We start from the raw sequence: 13,600 nt of genomic DNA, 5'->3' as shown, positions 1-13,600 counted from the left end.
TCACCCATCAGAATGAGAGTCTCACGTCATCACACCCGTGTGTAGTTAACACAGTTGCAAACAGTTGGCAAGCGACAGAGGGCGCTGGGCGCAGCCGGGGCCGAGACCAACGACATTGACCGCCGCAGCTCTGTCGTTTAAAGCCCCTACGCGAAGGTTAGTTCGGCCCTTCAAGCTCCCCCGCGCGAAAGTTAATTCAAGCCCCTACGCGCGTATATCGCAACCCTATTTTCTATGAATTTGTGGAGTGGGTTAAACTTGTACGATATGACGTACGGCTATAAAACGCTATCTATGTTTGGACGAGAAAATGCGACCCGGACTTTTGATAGAAATGTCGTTGGTGTCCTGCCGTAATCTCCGTCCGTTGGGGCCCCATTCGGGTCTGGGGATGCCATCACAGCCCCATCACAGCTGGGTGCAAGTGTTCATAAGCGAAGCGAAGGTGAGCATACTTAACTAACGAGTGGGACCGCCGAGTCACCAGCGCGGGACCGAATGCACGGCAACGGGTTCCCGCCTGTCCACGGGCCCACCTCCAGTGGTCGTTCCGCCGGTTGTTTTCGTGCCATTCCGACTCCGGAGGATTGAGCCTGACCCCTGAGAATTGCGCATCCCCCACATATCCAGCATTAAACACAGCCGTAGCAGCGATATCGGCAACTCCACATGATCTACAAGACGATAGATATACCTCTTCCAAGTCGTCATGGCCCAGGCCCAGGCCCAAACAAAAGCACATCACCTCCATGCCTATCAGCTTATCAGCTTAGACGCGCCGTCAGCTTTGGTCTTGATACGTCAATTTAACGGGCGTTATGCCTTTTCATACCACATGGGATGCTGGATAATACAAGTACGAGAGATGGGAACGGGACTCTTGGCCCCCGAGCATTACGGTTGAGCAGGAGGCCTGCCTCCCATTAGGAGCGGAGGCCAGGGAAGGGACCTTGTTAGACCTCTGGGCCAACGCAACCTGTTTTTATCCTCCTTCGCCTAACAAGTTGGGCCCGAGGGTGGACCTGAGGGGGATTCGTGCGTAATGACGTTCAGTCTTTAGAAGTTTCGTGCCGCTGATATTCATTAATAAACTCCACAGCTGTGGGAGCTTCAGGCGTCATGTGGTTCTTTTTCTTATCGTGGGTCGACATAATATTTGAAGATCATGCTCCAAGTGCTTTCCCTTTCTGGTCAAGCTCGCGACCCGAGGTCGAGTCATGTACCGACGTCAGCGATCGCCAGGGACCAACCTTAAATTTCCACCCGGGTTGCCAAGCCCAATATCTTAAATACCTTAAGTATCTGGTCGTCTCCCCTCTCCGACCTGGACCTAGTCTGATCGTTACCGACCACATTCAGCAAAACCAGGAAGGTAAGCACTGGGCAATACCAGCAACCCCCGAGTTCTTTTCATCGACAAAAGACAGGAGCTAACGTCTCTGGAAGTCTGACCCGAAGATCTTGCCGAATTGCACCATGGCCGTCACCCTGGCATTCCGGGTGCTGGTTTGGGCAGCCCTCTTGGCAGTCCTAATGCCCTACTGTTCTGCATTCCGATACAACCAGTCCCGTTATGGAGAAGTCCATGTGTCGAACGAACAGGACATTTATGCTGCAGAAGCCGAGGCTATGACCAAACACGATAAAAGCGAGGAAGGAGAGGTAGGTCCGGACCCATTGGCTGCTACCTCACAGGACCAGCTAACTGGTTGGACAACAGGACCACGGCGACATCGGAGTACCGGATGGCGCTGAGTTCACGTCATTCAATGTCAACGAGAAGGGCGACGAGGAAATCGCGGGTTTCATCTCAAAGGACTTGGACGCGAAGTCTATCGAGCATCTCTTTATTGTTCTCCACGGGAGGCTACGGGATGGAAACAGCTACTGGAAGACGCTGAACAGCGCCATCAACAAGGCCAGAGACGACAACTTCCCGGGAACGGACCGCAAGATGGCAGTGCTCGCCCCGCAGTTTTTCTCGACGAAATTCAACTCTGGCCAGTACAAGGAAAACCAGCTGGCGTGGGACGAATTGAACGCATGGCAACCAGGTGGCCAGGCTACTCATCCCGCAAATACAAGCCTCACCTCTTTCGACGTCTTGGACGGCCTCGTCAAGCTTCATTCAGACAAGGAGAAGTATCCGAATCTGAAGAATGTCACCGTCGTTGGCCATGGTGGCGGTGGTCAGCTTGCCCAGCGGTACTCGGCTCTGGGTAACGATCCCCCTGACAATGTCCACGTTCGGTATATCCACGGCGACCCATCGTCGTGCATGTATTTCACCGAACACCGTCCTATTTTCCCAGACACCGACACTTCGAAAAAATCCTGCGATTCTTACAATACCTGGAGATACGGCTTCGATGAGTTCCCCGGCACGGGAGGCAAGCGCATGACGCCAAAGGAATATTTCACGCAGTACGTCAGTCGAGACGTCGTCTCGATAGTCGGATTACAGGATACGGGGAGTGCTGGTGATACGAGTTGCATGGGGAACATGCAAGGGGGCAAGAACCGGCGTACTCGCAACTTGATCTGGTTCCGGTACATCAACACGCTCGCGCGCACGGACGAAGACCTGGAGGGGTTCCCTGGTTCATTCGAGGATCTTCCTGACTGGAGCGACGCGGTGGATGGAAAGAGCCATCTACGACTTGTTGCTGTTGAGGATGTGGCTCACAATGCGGAAGAGCTATTCCAAGGAGATCTCGGGCGAGGGGCGCTCTTCCACGATGGCGACATCGACGAAGGCTGGCGCCCCAAGAAGGACAACAACAACTAGATATGGCGGTTACAGAGAACGCAGTAGACCATAGAACGCAGTCGATCAGGATGCATTCATTTGTTGAACAAGCGCCTTAATAACAATATTGTTTAATATTAGTGTCTGAACTTGCTGGGGCTGCATTCCTCTAAGCAATAGCAGTTGCCTTGTGCAACATTCTGGAACCGCCCCCTGCCTGCTGCCTCCGGCGTAGCTCGCTTCTGGATCTGCACAGGTTCCAGTGTTCACATCAGCTTGGCCGTCATGACTTAAACCAACATCCCAATCCAGTCCCCAGCCGACCCGTGTACTCCGAAGATCCTGTCTTGAACAACCCGAACGGGATTGCGGCTGCGGACGGACAGGCCTAAGCGCGCCTGTGGGTTTCGCCTGAGAATAATAACCGCGGGACACGATGGAGATGGGCCCAAGTCAGACTTGGGTGTCAGCCTCGGAATGGTCTAAAAATTGATGAAGTGGGAGCAACAGAAACTACGGCATTGTAACATGCATCTAAATGTCCATCGATATTTCAGAGAAGGCGAACTCTTGCAAGAAGCCGGGCCCAGCCAGTGGAACACCCATCCTGCTCACCAACACCCGGTGCCGGCCCCGGTGCCACTCCCGGTCAAGTCCAGCCCAACTCTACACGGCCAATTCTCAATAGAACATCAGCACCAAAGCGGCACCCTAGGGTGAGTGCGGGTGATATGATCGAGAACTCTAAAGACCGGGGTGACGATTCTCACCTAGGGGGTATGAAAAACAGATGCTAGCTTGAAAACTATGCAGAAATGGAAAAACTGGGGGGATGCCGGAAGTAAGCTGAATGTGAGCTGTATGAGACGGAGAAAATTATCGGAGTTTAATGTAGAGTTGACATCGGAACCCAGTAAGACGTATCAGTAGATTATTTCCTATACAGAACTGTGATTAGGCTCGTAGTTGGATGGACCACGCGAGATCAGGTCATCCAAACCTGCCTTAATGCATGTCAGATTGGCAGACAAGGATATAATTTGTAGACTTCGCTTCTGCAATGGCTGACGCCGTGGCATATTGTTCTCCAATCAGCCTTATAACGGTGAGCGGGGGCTGCGGGGCAAGGTCATATGAACAGCGTTATCCGACTACTCATTGCGCCTCGCTCCAGGCAACATGCCCGGGTTGCAGACAGTCAATCTGGCTTTATTTATAGAGCTGGGCGTACACCTCTCCTACATTCCACGTCGTTTGCTTCTTCGGCAATCCAATATCGTTTACGCTGTTCCTCTACACGATCAACGACTTTTATAGTAAGCCAAAAACCAAGATGGCCCCTGGATGTTATATATGCCAATGCAAGTCTCTCGTTGGATTCTGAAATATCCCATGGCTGTGTTTATTCAAACCCTGATCTGTCTATATCCTCCGCGACAATGCTACAGTCCCAGGGACATGGTTGTGGCTGTAGTTTGTCTGTGAGCAGCAGTTGTTTCTAACGAAACCTGAGCTAAGCACAAGTTTGGGTAGATGCCGCCAAATACGACATGTATATATACTGCCCTGGTGTAACTGGCGATACAATCGACACCCAGCTCTTCGATCAGGGCCACGTGCACTGGTTATGCGGATAGTAAGTGATTTTTTTTTCTTCCTGTTCCAATTCCTTTCCGCTTTACACCCGGTTTCATGTTTCAAAGGGACATGCATAGTTTGCTGTAGCAGAGCTCTTGGAGTTAGGTTGACTAGAAAAGAGATGCTGATCTTAATGTTTAATCAGCTGCTATGAGAGTTATGAGAACAAGACGAGTTGCCCTTACTGTCGGACTCATCGCAACACGGTAGATTACTTCTATTGGAGTGGAGACGGTGCTACTCGTAACGAAGAGCTCAGCACAGTATCGACGTCGGATTAGGGACCTTTTTAATGGTGGCTAGTAGATGATAGAAGCAAAACGAAGGTCATCTCAGACTTCAATTTCGAGTAATCAGATTTCATAATAGGAAGTGGATTATGCGTAGTATTTCTAATGGATGGATGAGGGGAAATTAGCAATAAGAAGAACTGATGTTCGTGCACTTCAGAAACTTGGGGGATTTACTCAGATCTACTCAAAATAGATCAGGATCTCGTTTCCCCCATCTTCCATAACTGGTACTTGTCTCTTTAACTGAATTAAGTGTAAGGGGCTAGACCGCGGAAGCTATTATTTAGCTATATACAAAAAGGATCCGATAGAGAAAGAAAGAAGAACGCCAATCAAATATCAAAGACTAATATATAAGAGTCCGCGTGAAGATATGCTCGATGTGAGTTGGGCATCTAACCAAGTTGTCACGTGTTAACGAGGACCTGCTCAGAGCACTGACCTAGGCATAGCCTATCACATTAAGTTCTGTGAATTGCCACATTCCTCTATGCACTCCATCAAAGTCGTTAGACGGTCTGTGTGGAATTACAGCTCTTATCCACAGATTTCTGATAGGTCTCGCCCGCCACTCCCATGATGACTGGGGCCCAAGGATTTGACCCCGCTATCAGAAAACTGTGATCTTCGCTAGTTACTAGCACAGTGGATGACAATCAAAAAATCTTATCAGAAGCCATATTATTTAAGATGTAGTCAATCAGAAGGCTACTGGGCTGACATCACATCACATCCATATGAAATGCTGCATTATAAAAGGGCATTGATAGATTACTGTTCTTTATGTGACAGTCTCGAACAATATAAATTTATTGGTAGACTCTCTATCGAAATACTAACATGGAGAAGGAAAAGAAAGAAGCTGGGCCTGCCAGCGCTGCGCTATCTAGTGTGCGAAGGGGGTTCCTGCCCTATATTCAAACAGGCCAAAGTTTACAAACATCTTGCGTTGTTGGTGAATGCCCATACTCCGTGACACTTTAATTGCTGCTCTTTACATTTTTATATTGCCCATCACTCATTTTGTTCCCAATCTTTGCTCTGAGAGGAATTCAGAAATGTCAATTACTCGCTACAAGGACCCAATCCCTGAGGGTGTCAGTGTCTTTACTACCCTTGCTGAAGCTGCCAAAATCCAATTGGCAAACCCAGCTGCCAGTTTGTACCCTTTTAATGATGGCCACTACATAAAAGATCCTGATGGGACTGTCATTGCTGTGGCAGCGGACGAAATATGTGAGGAACTCGACCACAGAATCGCTGAGTTGGATGCGAAGATTGCAGCGGGCGAGTTAACAGATTAGTGTGCAGTCTAGGTGAGAGACAAGCAGAGCCCAATAACCCAGAGATAAATTGTTAAAAAATCTAGGAACAGGGATTGTGCTTATGCTTATGTGCCTGTAGGATAACTGAATATAGATCTAAGAAGGATATCTTCGTGGAGTTACTTTCAGATTTAGTTGTCCATGGCCTGTTCATCTCCCTTGCCACTAAATTTTTACCTTTCACCTTTGGATAATACCAGATATATTATCAAAAGGCCAAATTTAGTGATTTGGACTGCTAAATATTGGACTTCTGCAGGATTCTACAGGATGTGAGGGTCGGGGAGGGTCACCCATGGGTGACCCTCCCCGACCCTCACAGACTATTCAATTAGGAGAGATAAGAAATACTACATTAGATATGGGATGCTATGTGAGATAGGAGATACTACGTGGGCCATATCATAATCCATTGACCCAGAACTTTCTACCTCCTAAGTCGCTTGTGTCACGGGCTCGGACTAGTAGATAATAATAAACTGATATTCCTATCTAAACTAGTGTTTGACGAGAATATCGAAGCTGGAGAGTGTGACGGCCAGGTCACGTTGGCTGGCTATTGTCACGGAGTACGGGCATTCACCAACAACGCAAGATGTTTGTATACTTTGGTCTGTTTGAATATAGGGCAGGAACCCCCTTCACACACTAGATAGCGCAGCGCTGGCAGGCCGAGCTTCTTTCTTTCCTTCTCCATGTTAGTATTTCGACAGAGAGTCTACCAATGAATTTATATTGTTCGAGACTGTCACAGTTATCACACAAGATGCAGTTGTTTGCTTTGTTGATGAATATGGCATCACCTCCTTTGTTTCTTCCTCATGTTGATTATTCTCGTCGATAGCTACCTAGGTAGAACCCATGAGTTGGATGTTCCATTATCCTAGTAGAGCGCCGTGACAGAGAGGAAAGAAAAAGAAGAAGAGAAATTTATTTACAGAAAGAGAGGCTCATATCTATTCCATGGATTGTGTGCCAGCTTGCAGCATATAGCTGCTTCTAGCATAGTAGTATGGCTGCATTCGGCTGTCACAGCTTGATCCTTGAATTTCCTGGTCATTGCAAATATTCTCTCGACCCCGCCATTGGGGCTGTCATCCATAATCCTCCACAAAACTCTGTCTGTAGGCTGCTGTAGCCTTTAACTTGGGAGGGAAAAAGAGTTCCAAGTTCATAGAATCCCAAAGAAAAACAACCGTTTCTCTTTATTTTTATAAGTGAATATAATTTAGGCTTAGATTATTATTTTGATGCTATCTTAAATAGAGTTGAAGGGATTTAGCTGGATTATCTAAGAAGGATAGTGTTTGACGAGAATGCATATACAGTTCCTTGTATAGTAAATATATAATTCCGCTGTAACGCCATGTGTTAACCCACGAATCCCGCCCAATCCGCTTCATTACATATACAAAGATTGTGTAATTAGGCAATTGAGTATTATACTCACCAAAATACATTAGCTTTCCTAAGTTTCGCTCATCAAGTAGGAAAAGCTAAGCTAGTGGAAAGGAAAAACCATGGAAACTATCAATCCTATCATGTATCTTGGGTCCCGGCCAGGTCAGGCATCAAAACCCCATAATTAGGGCACCGAGTCCTTGTCCATCAGAAGGAGGGGTCTAAAGGATCACACAATTTATGTATCTAATTTCATTGCCTCTAGGATTAGTTCTGCCCTATTATACTGTTTCATATTGCAACCTCTTAAGCATTGCATTGCTACCTGGTTGACAGGCCTTCTACCCTGTATTGTAGGATATTAGAGCTAGAATAATGTTATCAGAGAATATGTGTATATCTTGATTAAAAATAGTGAGATGTCAGCTGCATCGACAAATTCAAACACATATTCGAGCTCCTGCCTTTAAATAGACATTATATAGTTATGTCTAATAATCAATTGATATGTTTGCGTCCGATTCAAAACCTGAATATGGCACTTGTAAACTGAGGACCTGTGAATTTCCTTTTCCTCGTTTACGTTGACCGGCGTTTCAAGCTGATTCGGTCTCTTTTTTTTTATGCAGTGAATTGGCTCATATTCTCTGCCCCCTATCTTCTACTAAAAATAAATTTACATGAGGTCTTGCTTTTCCGGCCGCTCTTCATTATTGGTATCCGCCCTTTCAACTCCCTTATCAAAGGAAAGATATTGACTCCAGGCTTGACAGACTCCCAAAGCTGATTACAGCTTACAATCAACCCCATTCATTGCCCCTTTCCATGGGTGCCTGTCCTGCGTCGCACTTTCACCCTAACCATGCTGATCCCATGTGCAGCGTATGCGGTTGGAACACCCAGATGACAATGATTTAGCGTCCGGGAGAAACAAATCCAATGGCATAAATGCCTCACCTGTGGTTTTGTTGGCTATTCTTGCCATAGACACCGGTCAAATTCCCGCGGAGGCGGTTCTGTAAAATCTGGAACCAAACCTCACTGCCAAGTGATGAATGATTGGTGCTCTATTGTCAAATTTCTGGTCTATTACGCCCCATGACACTATGCTCTCATGCTCTCATGCCACAACACTGATTTCAAACCTCACTTTGATCAATACAGGCAATGTTTGGTTAATCCTGCCATTGACTGGGCATAGTGACTGTAGAACAACTGTGCCATAGTGGATTTTGGCACCAAAGTACAGTTTATCGTCTTACATTCATTCATGCAGCACCAGTGTAGCTCAACCCCGGGCGCACCTACAGCGGATGGCGGAAAGGGCCCGAAGAGATGACGAGTGGGCGCTGGAAGCATTGGAGGAGGCAGCTAGAACAGGAGAGGGGTAGCAGGGAGGGTAGCCTAAGCTGATATTCAGCCTAGGCCATACCCACCCTGCTCCAAAACGCAAGGAGAGCACACTGCTCGAAAGCCCTTCGCATACAGGCGGTCTGGGGCGAGGAAAAGGATCAGAAAGATTATAGAAGGGGAGGCCAGACTGCCTCAGTAACTCATAGGGACAAAAGACTGCAGAATAGCTGCAAGCATCGAGTCTATGAATTATAGTCTGTCATAGCTCTAAGGCTCGATATGGACAATATACTTGATTAAACAATAATAATAAATACCCTGATCCAGCCATACTGACTTAACTGTCTTGGAAGGATGTGTCGTTACATCGTTAGCAGAAGATGCAGAGTTTCAAACTGCAGATTCTCGCACGACGATCGAACAGAGCTAACCGAACGAAGAAGACCCGAACTCACCGGCAGTGAGCGAGTCCTTCGCGCCTGGAAGAACGACATACCGTTGAAACTGGTTAATATCCGTCCACTGAGAAACCATCTGGGCCCATTTTTCAAAGAAGCAAGGAGGCTCATTGATGAAGGGGATGGTGTCCTTCAGGAAGTTTGAGCATTGTCAACTGAAGGAGGACTCAAGCGGATACAAGAGCTTGTCGAATATGACAATGATCACATAGCGGCTGTGGTCCAACCTATCGCTTTCAAAACCGGATGCTGCCCTTTCTTGAGATCATCACATTCCCAAACGTCCTCGAATCCCTGGTATTGGAGCAGGCAGTTGGGAAAATCTACAATGTCCTTTTTGGCAACACTGAAAGGCGAGGCATTGCCCTTCTTGGCTTTCTCATCAATGTGTTTTCGAATAGAGAACAGCCGACGACCGAAACCCTTAATCACTTCGAGTTGTCACTCGTCGTTTACTGGCAGATTATCAAACTTAATTCCCTTGCCTTTACCCATGAGCCTTTCGAACCCGTGGCAATGAGATTTGCGGAAATATTTAAAGATTTCATTCGGAAGACACTGTGGACCTTCTCCAAATCGCCAGGACCTACCTGGAACGTATATTTCACCATCTTGACATTGACAGTTCGCTACCATCAGTTGACGGGGCACGCCGACCCGTCAAAAGAAACTAACCACCTGAAATGTCATTTGCGGTTAGGCACAACCGCCAGGTGGACGCCATGACAATGATTCTACGGACATATGCGACGTGCAAATCATGCCTACATTTGAGGAGATCCTATCACCGCAAAGTGAGTATCTGCCGGCAAAGGATCCCCGTCAGTGGCACATTGGGGGTGCCACTGGGGTTCTCAACAGAAACTTCCGACTCCTCAGGGAAAATACAGTTGGTCAATTGAGGGACTCCATATACGGTAAAAAGGGGGAGTGGGTCCATCCACGGAAATTTGGTGCCATAAGCGAGAGCTGACTGTAGTAGAAGAGTTCATAGTATTATTCAATTAATCTCAAGTGATAGTCGTCATTAGCATATCTCAAAGTTGTAACGTTAGAAAGAGTATGACAGAAGATTAAGAATTGAAAGCATTAATTGATGCCAAAAGAGCGCATTCCATGCTTTTACGCTTAGTTGTAGGTGTCTAAGGCATCCGTCAGGGTGTCGTCCAGGCTGCTCTTGTCGTTGGTAGCACCCTCAGCACAGGTAGGAACGGTGTCGATGATGCTGAAAGCAATGGTGTCAACAACAACCTCCAGAGTGCGGAGAACAGCAGCAATGGGCTGGGTGAAGGGAGTCAGGCTCAGCAGGCCGTGCTTGCCAATAATGGTCTTCAGCAGTTCCTGGTGGACTTGGACGAACTATTGGGATGTTAGTACCGCGCCGCTCAAATTGGATGGTCATGAAAGGAAAACTTACACCACGGAAAGCTCCGCAGATCTGGTTCTGCTCCATGTCGTTGTAGTCAGGAGACTGGCGCTTGCGACCAAGGGTTTTGCCGAGGTCCGGAACGTCGCGCTTGCTACCAAGGATCTCGCCGGGGTCCTCGATGATCTCGCCAAGGCCCTCGAGACATCCTTCAATATCCTTGACGTTCAGGCACTCCTGGCGGGCCTGCAGAGAGCGCTTGTCGTTCATAGCGGAGATGTCCTTGGTGACCATCACAATGATGCGCTTGAAGCTTTCGATCACTTCCTGCAAGCCAGTTAGATCATACATCGAATAATCCCTGCACGGGAGAGATGTAAATGTTTAACGTACAGGAGCCTTCTGGAACATGTTCGTCACGGAGAGGGACTTAGCGATGTCATTGGTGTCAGCAGACACATCGGTAATCTGGTCGATATTGTTCTTCATGTCCGAAGCGCTGACGGCAGCGTTGGCACCGGCGGCGAGGGCCAGCACGGATGTGAAAACTGTAGTGAAACGCATTTTGAAGGTAGAGAAGAGGGAGGAGAATAGAGAGAAGGCTTTGGAGGATAGAAGTGATGAGTGAATGATTCCCGATTCCTCGAGGATTGAAGGGGTTTATATAGGCATTCTCAGCTCATTCAATCAAGGCGAGTACCCAAATTCTTGTATACCTAGCAATGTGGCTCTTGCTCCTTTCAGTAAATCACTCTGGTGATTGTGGCTAGCATCATAGACAGGATTTTGGCAATCTATACCATGAACACATATGTGGGAAGTGATCGGCGCAAAACATAGGCCTGGAAGGTGTTCGTTCAGGGTTCGAACGGGGGGCCAAGACTGGGTCCACCGGTTCATGTTGATCTCCCATGTTGCCAGAAGATTGGGACCCGCGTTGCATGAGTGACCAGCAGCGTATCGTTTGGACGCATCGGAAGATGAGTTTGAGTCTTCAGAATCGCCACCGACTAGGCGAGCTGAAGATTCTGCTGTGGCCATGGTATAATGGCTGTAGGCCCTCAATATTCAGGTACACAGGTAGGTACTATATTCGTTGAAGATTGAGGTAAATGACATAGAAGTATATCTTTTTCCTGTTGTCAGGACTATCTTCCATGCACTGCATTTAGCTGCTTACTAGAGCATTAAACATTCCTACAATGATATTGACTAGGTCCGAATGCAACTCGACCGCATTAGCAGTTGGCGCTCAGGCATAGCTGAAGTGGAACCAATTTCAGGTTCGCAGCCATTAGTGCTGCAGATCGTCCTTTTGACGGGGGGGGACTCAGTGGGTGCCCCATCCTCACGCCCACTGGGTTAACCTATTTCAAAGTGATGGTCATTGAACCACCATCACTCGAAAACACATTGCGGTGACCATCGCAAGCAAATCATATCAAGAGAGGTGGTCGGAGCGGATCTGGCTATCAAGACCGATCAGGCCCTATTGAATCCTCTCTACAAAATTAACTTTGGATCGAGCAATAACCCCGTAGCCTGCATTCAGCTCTCCACAAAACAGCAAGCGTTGCCAAAGACTCCATCCAACGAGTGTCTTTCATTTGGCATGCCTTGATCTATCTGTCATGGACAACAACTTGGAAATCCGTCCCTGCAGCTTCCCTTTTCCAATCAAGCCTAGTGAAGACTAGCGGTCAAGGTTCCCCAACAGTGAACTGGAAAACAGGTTCAATCTTTCCGATGAACCGAGCCCACTGAGAATCATTCGTCCCATCGGAAAAGGCCATCTTATCTTTTATGATCGAGTTACACCGACGATATCACCCAACATTTTAGAGCGAGATAGACAGAGACTCAGGGCTGAACATCTTGTCTTGCAGCTTCTCGACATGAAATCAAGGTTGAATCATGTTACGCCGATAATTCCCGCGCCGCTTCTATCACAAAAGCAAGAAAAGACCCGAAAAGAGGAACGTCGAAGGAGAGTTGATCCGACTTATTTGCATCACCATGCATTGTGAGCTGGCCATGCAGTAGCAAAAAGACGGAGATTTCCGCAGAGTAGATAAAAAATAAAGTGTGGCCGGTTATTATTTGAAATCAATGGGCTCGGACTTTTACTGAGGAATGTTATGAGCTAGGCTCGTGGTGCTAATGACTAGCTATTGTGATAGTTTTCTGTGGAAGTCTGGGAACCTTCCCTTTCCGTTTCGGTCCGACTTCTCGCCGCTTTTGGCTCCCTGAGCAGCCCGGAGCGTATCCGGAGCAGGGCGATCAGGGAGCCGCGCCGAAGTGATCCTAGAGTGGCCCAAAGCCAGGTCTAAGGCAGATCATCTTCCTTTCTCAGTATAGGATTACATGGCAACACATAAAGTTGCATTTGGAGCGGGTTGGAGTGGGTTACACCACTGAGGATTCGGGTTGAATGAACAAAAACCGAATCCGCTCCAACCACACTAAACCTACTTAGGTAAACACGTGATACACTAGCCCAACAATGGTTAGCTTTGGATAGGATTGGATTCGGAGGCACACTCTGCAGCGCCAAATTCGTGAGCAGATACTCACGAATCCCACGCCAGCCACCGAGTACAGCCATTGCTATCGCCAATCCAGTGCCCAATCTCAATATGGGGTAAGCCTCGGGCGCCCATGAATCCCCGACCGCTTCCCCCCGGGAGTCCACCACCCCGAAGCGACCGCCCAAACGGCCGAGACCAGAGACGCCAAAGAATGCTATAGAACCAGCCTCTATCCCTGAGAACTCGCTACGGCCTGGGCACCCGAACCAGAATACGCCCGAAGCCAAGTGGGCTTGGAACTCCAAAGCCACAGTGCATCAGCAGTGGCATCGTGCACCATGCAGATAAAGAATACAGGAGGTGAAGTCTTGGGACTTGTCTCTGTGGTCAGCCAGAAAATCACCAATTGGGAGAAGAGGAGCCTACAAGGAGCTGCTTCCTTGGGCAAGGACATCAGGACCCTGGTCCTCAATTTCAGCAAGAACCTAG

The 13,600-nt window shown here is 48.0% G+C and overlaps 6 protein-coding genes across 6 annotated transcripts; 4 read left to right on the top strand and 2 right to left on the bottom strand.

Annotated features, from left to right (window-relative positions):
* Positions 1–1,476: 1,476 nt before the first annotated feature.
* Positions 1,477–2,788, top strand: EURHEDRAFT_403835 (uncharacterized protein; the record flags this gene model as incomplete). The annotated part of the gene is made up of 2 exons (XM_040780258.1): positions 1,477–1,662; positions 1,721–2,788. 2 exons carry the CDS (start codon positions 1,477–1,479, stop codon positions 2,786–2,788), a joined length of 1,254 nt encoding a protein of 417 aa, XP_040637458.1.
* A 1,229-nt stretch (positions 2,789–4,017) lies between these two features.
* Positions 4,018–4,848, top strand: EURHEDRAFT_413756 (uncharacterized protein). The gene is made up of 3 exons (XM_040782243.1): positions 4,018–4,110; positions 4,283–4,385; positions 4,533–4,848. The coding sequence occupies exons 1-3, from the start codon at positions 4,083–4,085 to the stop codon at positions 4,666–4,668; spliced, it is 267 nt and encodes an 88-aa protein (XP_040637457.1). The 5' UTR covers positions 4,018–4,082; the 3' UTR covers positions 4,669–4,848.
* Positions 4,849–5,639: 791 nt separating this feature from the next.
* EURHEDRAFT_459223 (uncharacterized protein) lies at positions 5,640–5,984 on the top strand (the record flags this gene model as incomplete). Its single annotated transcript, XM_040784563.1, has 1 exon — positions 5,640–5,984. The coding sequence occupies one exon, from the start codon at positions 5,640–5,642 to the stop codon at positions 5,982–5,984; it is 345 nt and encodes a 114-aa protein (XP_040637456.1).
* Positions 5,985–9,463: 3,479 nt separating this feature from the next.
* Positions 9,464–10,190, top strand: EURHEDRAFT_378762 (uncharacterized protein; the record flags this gene model as incomplete). Its single annotated transcript, XM_040779101.1, has 2 exons — positions 9,464–9,841; positions 9,918–10,190. The coding sequence occupies 2 exons, from the start codon at positions 9,464–9,466 to the stop codon at positions 10,188–10,190; spliced, it is 651 nt and encodes a 216-aa protein (XP_040637455.1).
* A 13-nt stretch (positions 10,191–10,203) lies between these two features.
* Positions 10,204–11,186, bottom strand: EURHEDRAFT_524286 (uncharacterized protein). Its single transcript, XM_040786920.1, has 3 exons — positions 10,977–11,186; positions 10,635–10,910; positions 10,204–10,576 (listed from the first exon to the last, which is right to left on the bottom strand). Exons 1-3 carry the CDS (start codon positions 11,145–11,147, stop codon positions 10,346–10,348), a joined length of 678 nt encoding a protein of 225 aa, XP_040637454.1. The 5' UTR covers positions 11,148–11,186; the 3' UTR covers positions 10,204–10,345.
* Positions 11,187–11,234: 48 nt separating this feature from the next.
* Positions 11,235–11,522, bottom strand: EURHEDRAFT_413754 (uncharacterized protein). The gene has a single exon (XM_040782242.1). The coding sequence runs from the start codon at positions 11,481–11,483 to the stop codon at positions 11,271–11,273; it is 213 nt and encodes a 70-aa protein (XP_040637453.1). The 5' UTR covers positions 11,484–11,522; the 3' UTR covers positions 11,235–11,270.
* Between the last annotated feature and the right edge of the window lie 2,078 nt (positions 11,523–13,600).

The sequence above is a fragment of the Aspergillus ruber genome, assembly GCF_000600275.1.
Source record: "Aspergillus ruber CBS 135680 unplaced genomic scaffold scaffold00019, whole genome shotgun sequence".
In the NCBI taxonomy this organism is placed as follows: domain Eukaryota; kingdom Fungi; phylum Ascomycota; class Eurotiomycetes; order Eurotiales; family Aspergillaceae; genus Aspergillus; species Aspergillus ruber.
The sequence above is the reverse complement of the archived record's forward strand: the minus strand, read 5'-3'. Positions and strand labels throughout refer to the sequence as shown.

Coding starts and splice junctions, on each gene's coding strand:
- EURHEDRAFT_524286 (XM_040786920.1), bottom strand. CDS start 11,147: ATGCGTTTCACTACAGTTTTCACATCCGTGCTGGCCCTCGCCGCCGGT. Junction 10,911..10,976: donor ACATGTTCCAGAAGGCTCCT/GTACGTTAAACA, acceptor ACTGGCTTGCAG/GAAGTGATCGAAAGCTTCAA. Junction 10,577..10,634: donor TCTGCGGAGCTTTCCGTGGT/GTAAGTTTTCCT, acceptor ACATCCCAATAG/TTCGTCCAAGTCCACCAGGA.
- EURHEDRAFT_413756 (XM_040782243.1), top strand. CDS start 4,083: ATGGCCCCTGGATGTTATATATGCCAAT. Junction 4,111..4,282: donor TGGATGTTATATATGCCAAT/GCAAGTCTCTCG, acceptor AAGTTTGGGTAG/ATGCCGCCAAATACGACATG. Junction 4,386..4,532: donor GTGCACTGGTTATGCGGATA/GTAAGTGATTTT, acceptor ATGTTTAATCAG/CTGCTATGAGAGTTATGAGA.
- EURHEDRAFT_413754 (XM_040782242.1), bottom strand. CDS start 11,483: ATGAACCGGTGGACCCAGTCTTGGCCCCCCGTTCGAACCCTGAACGAA.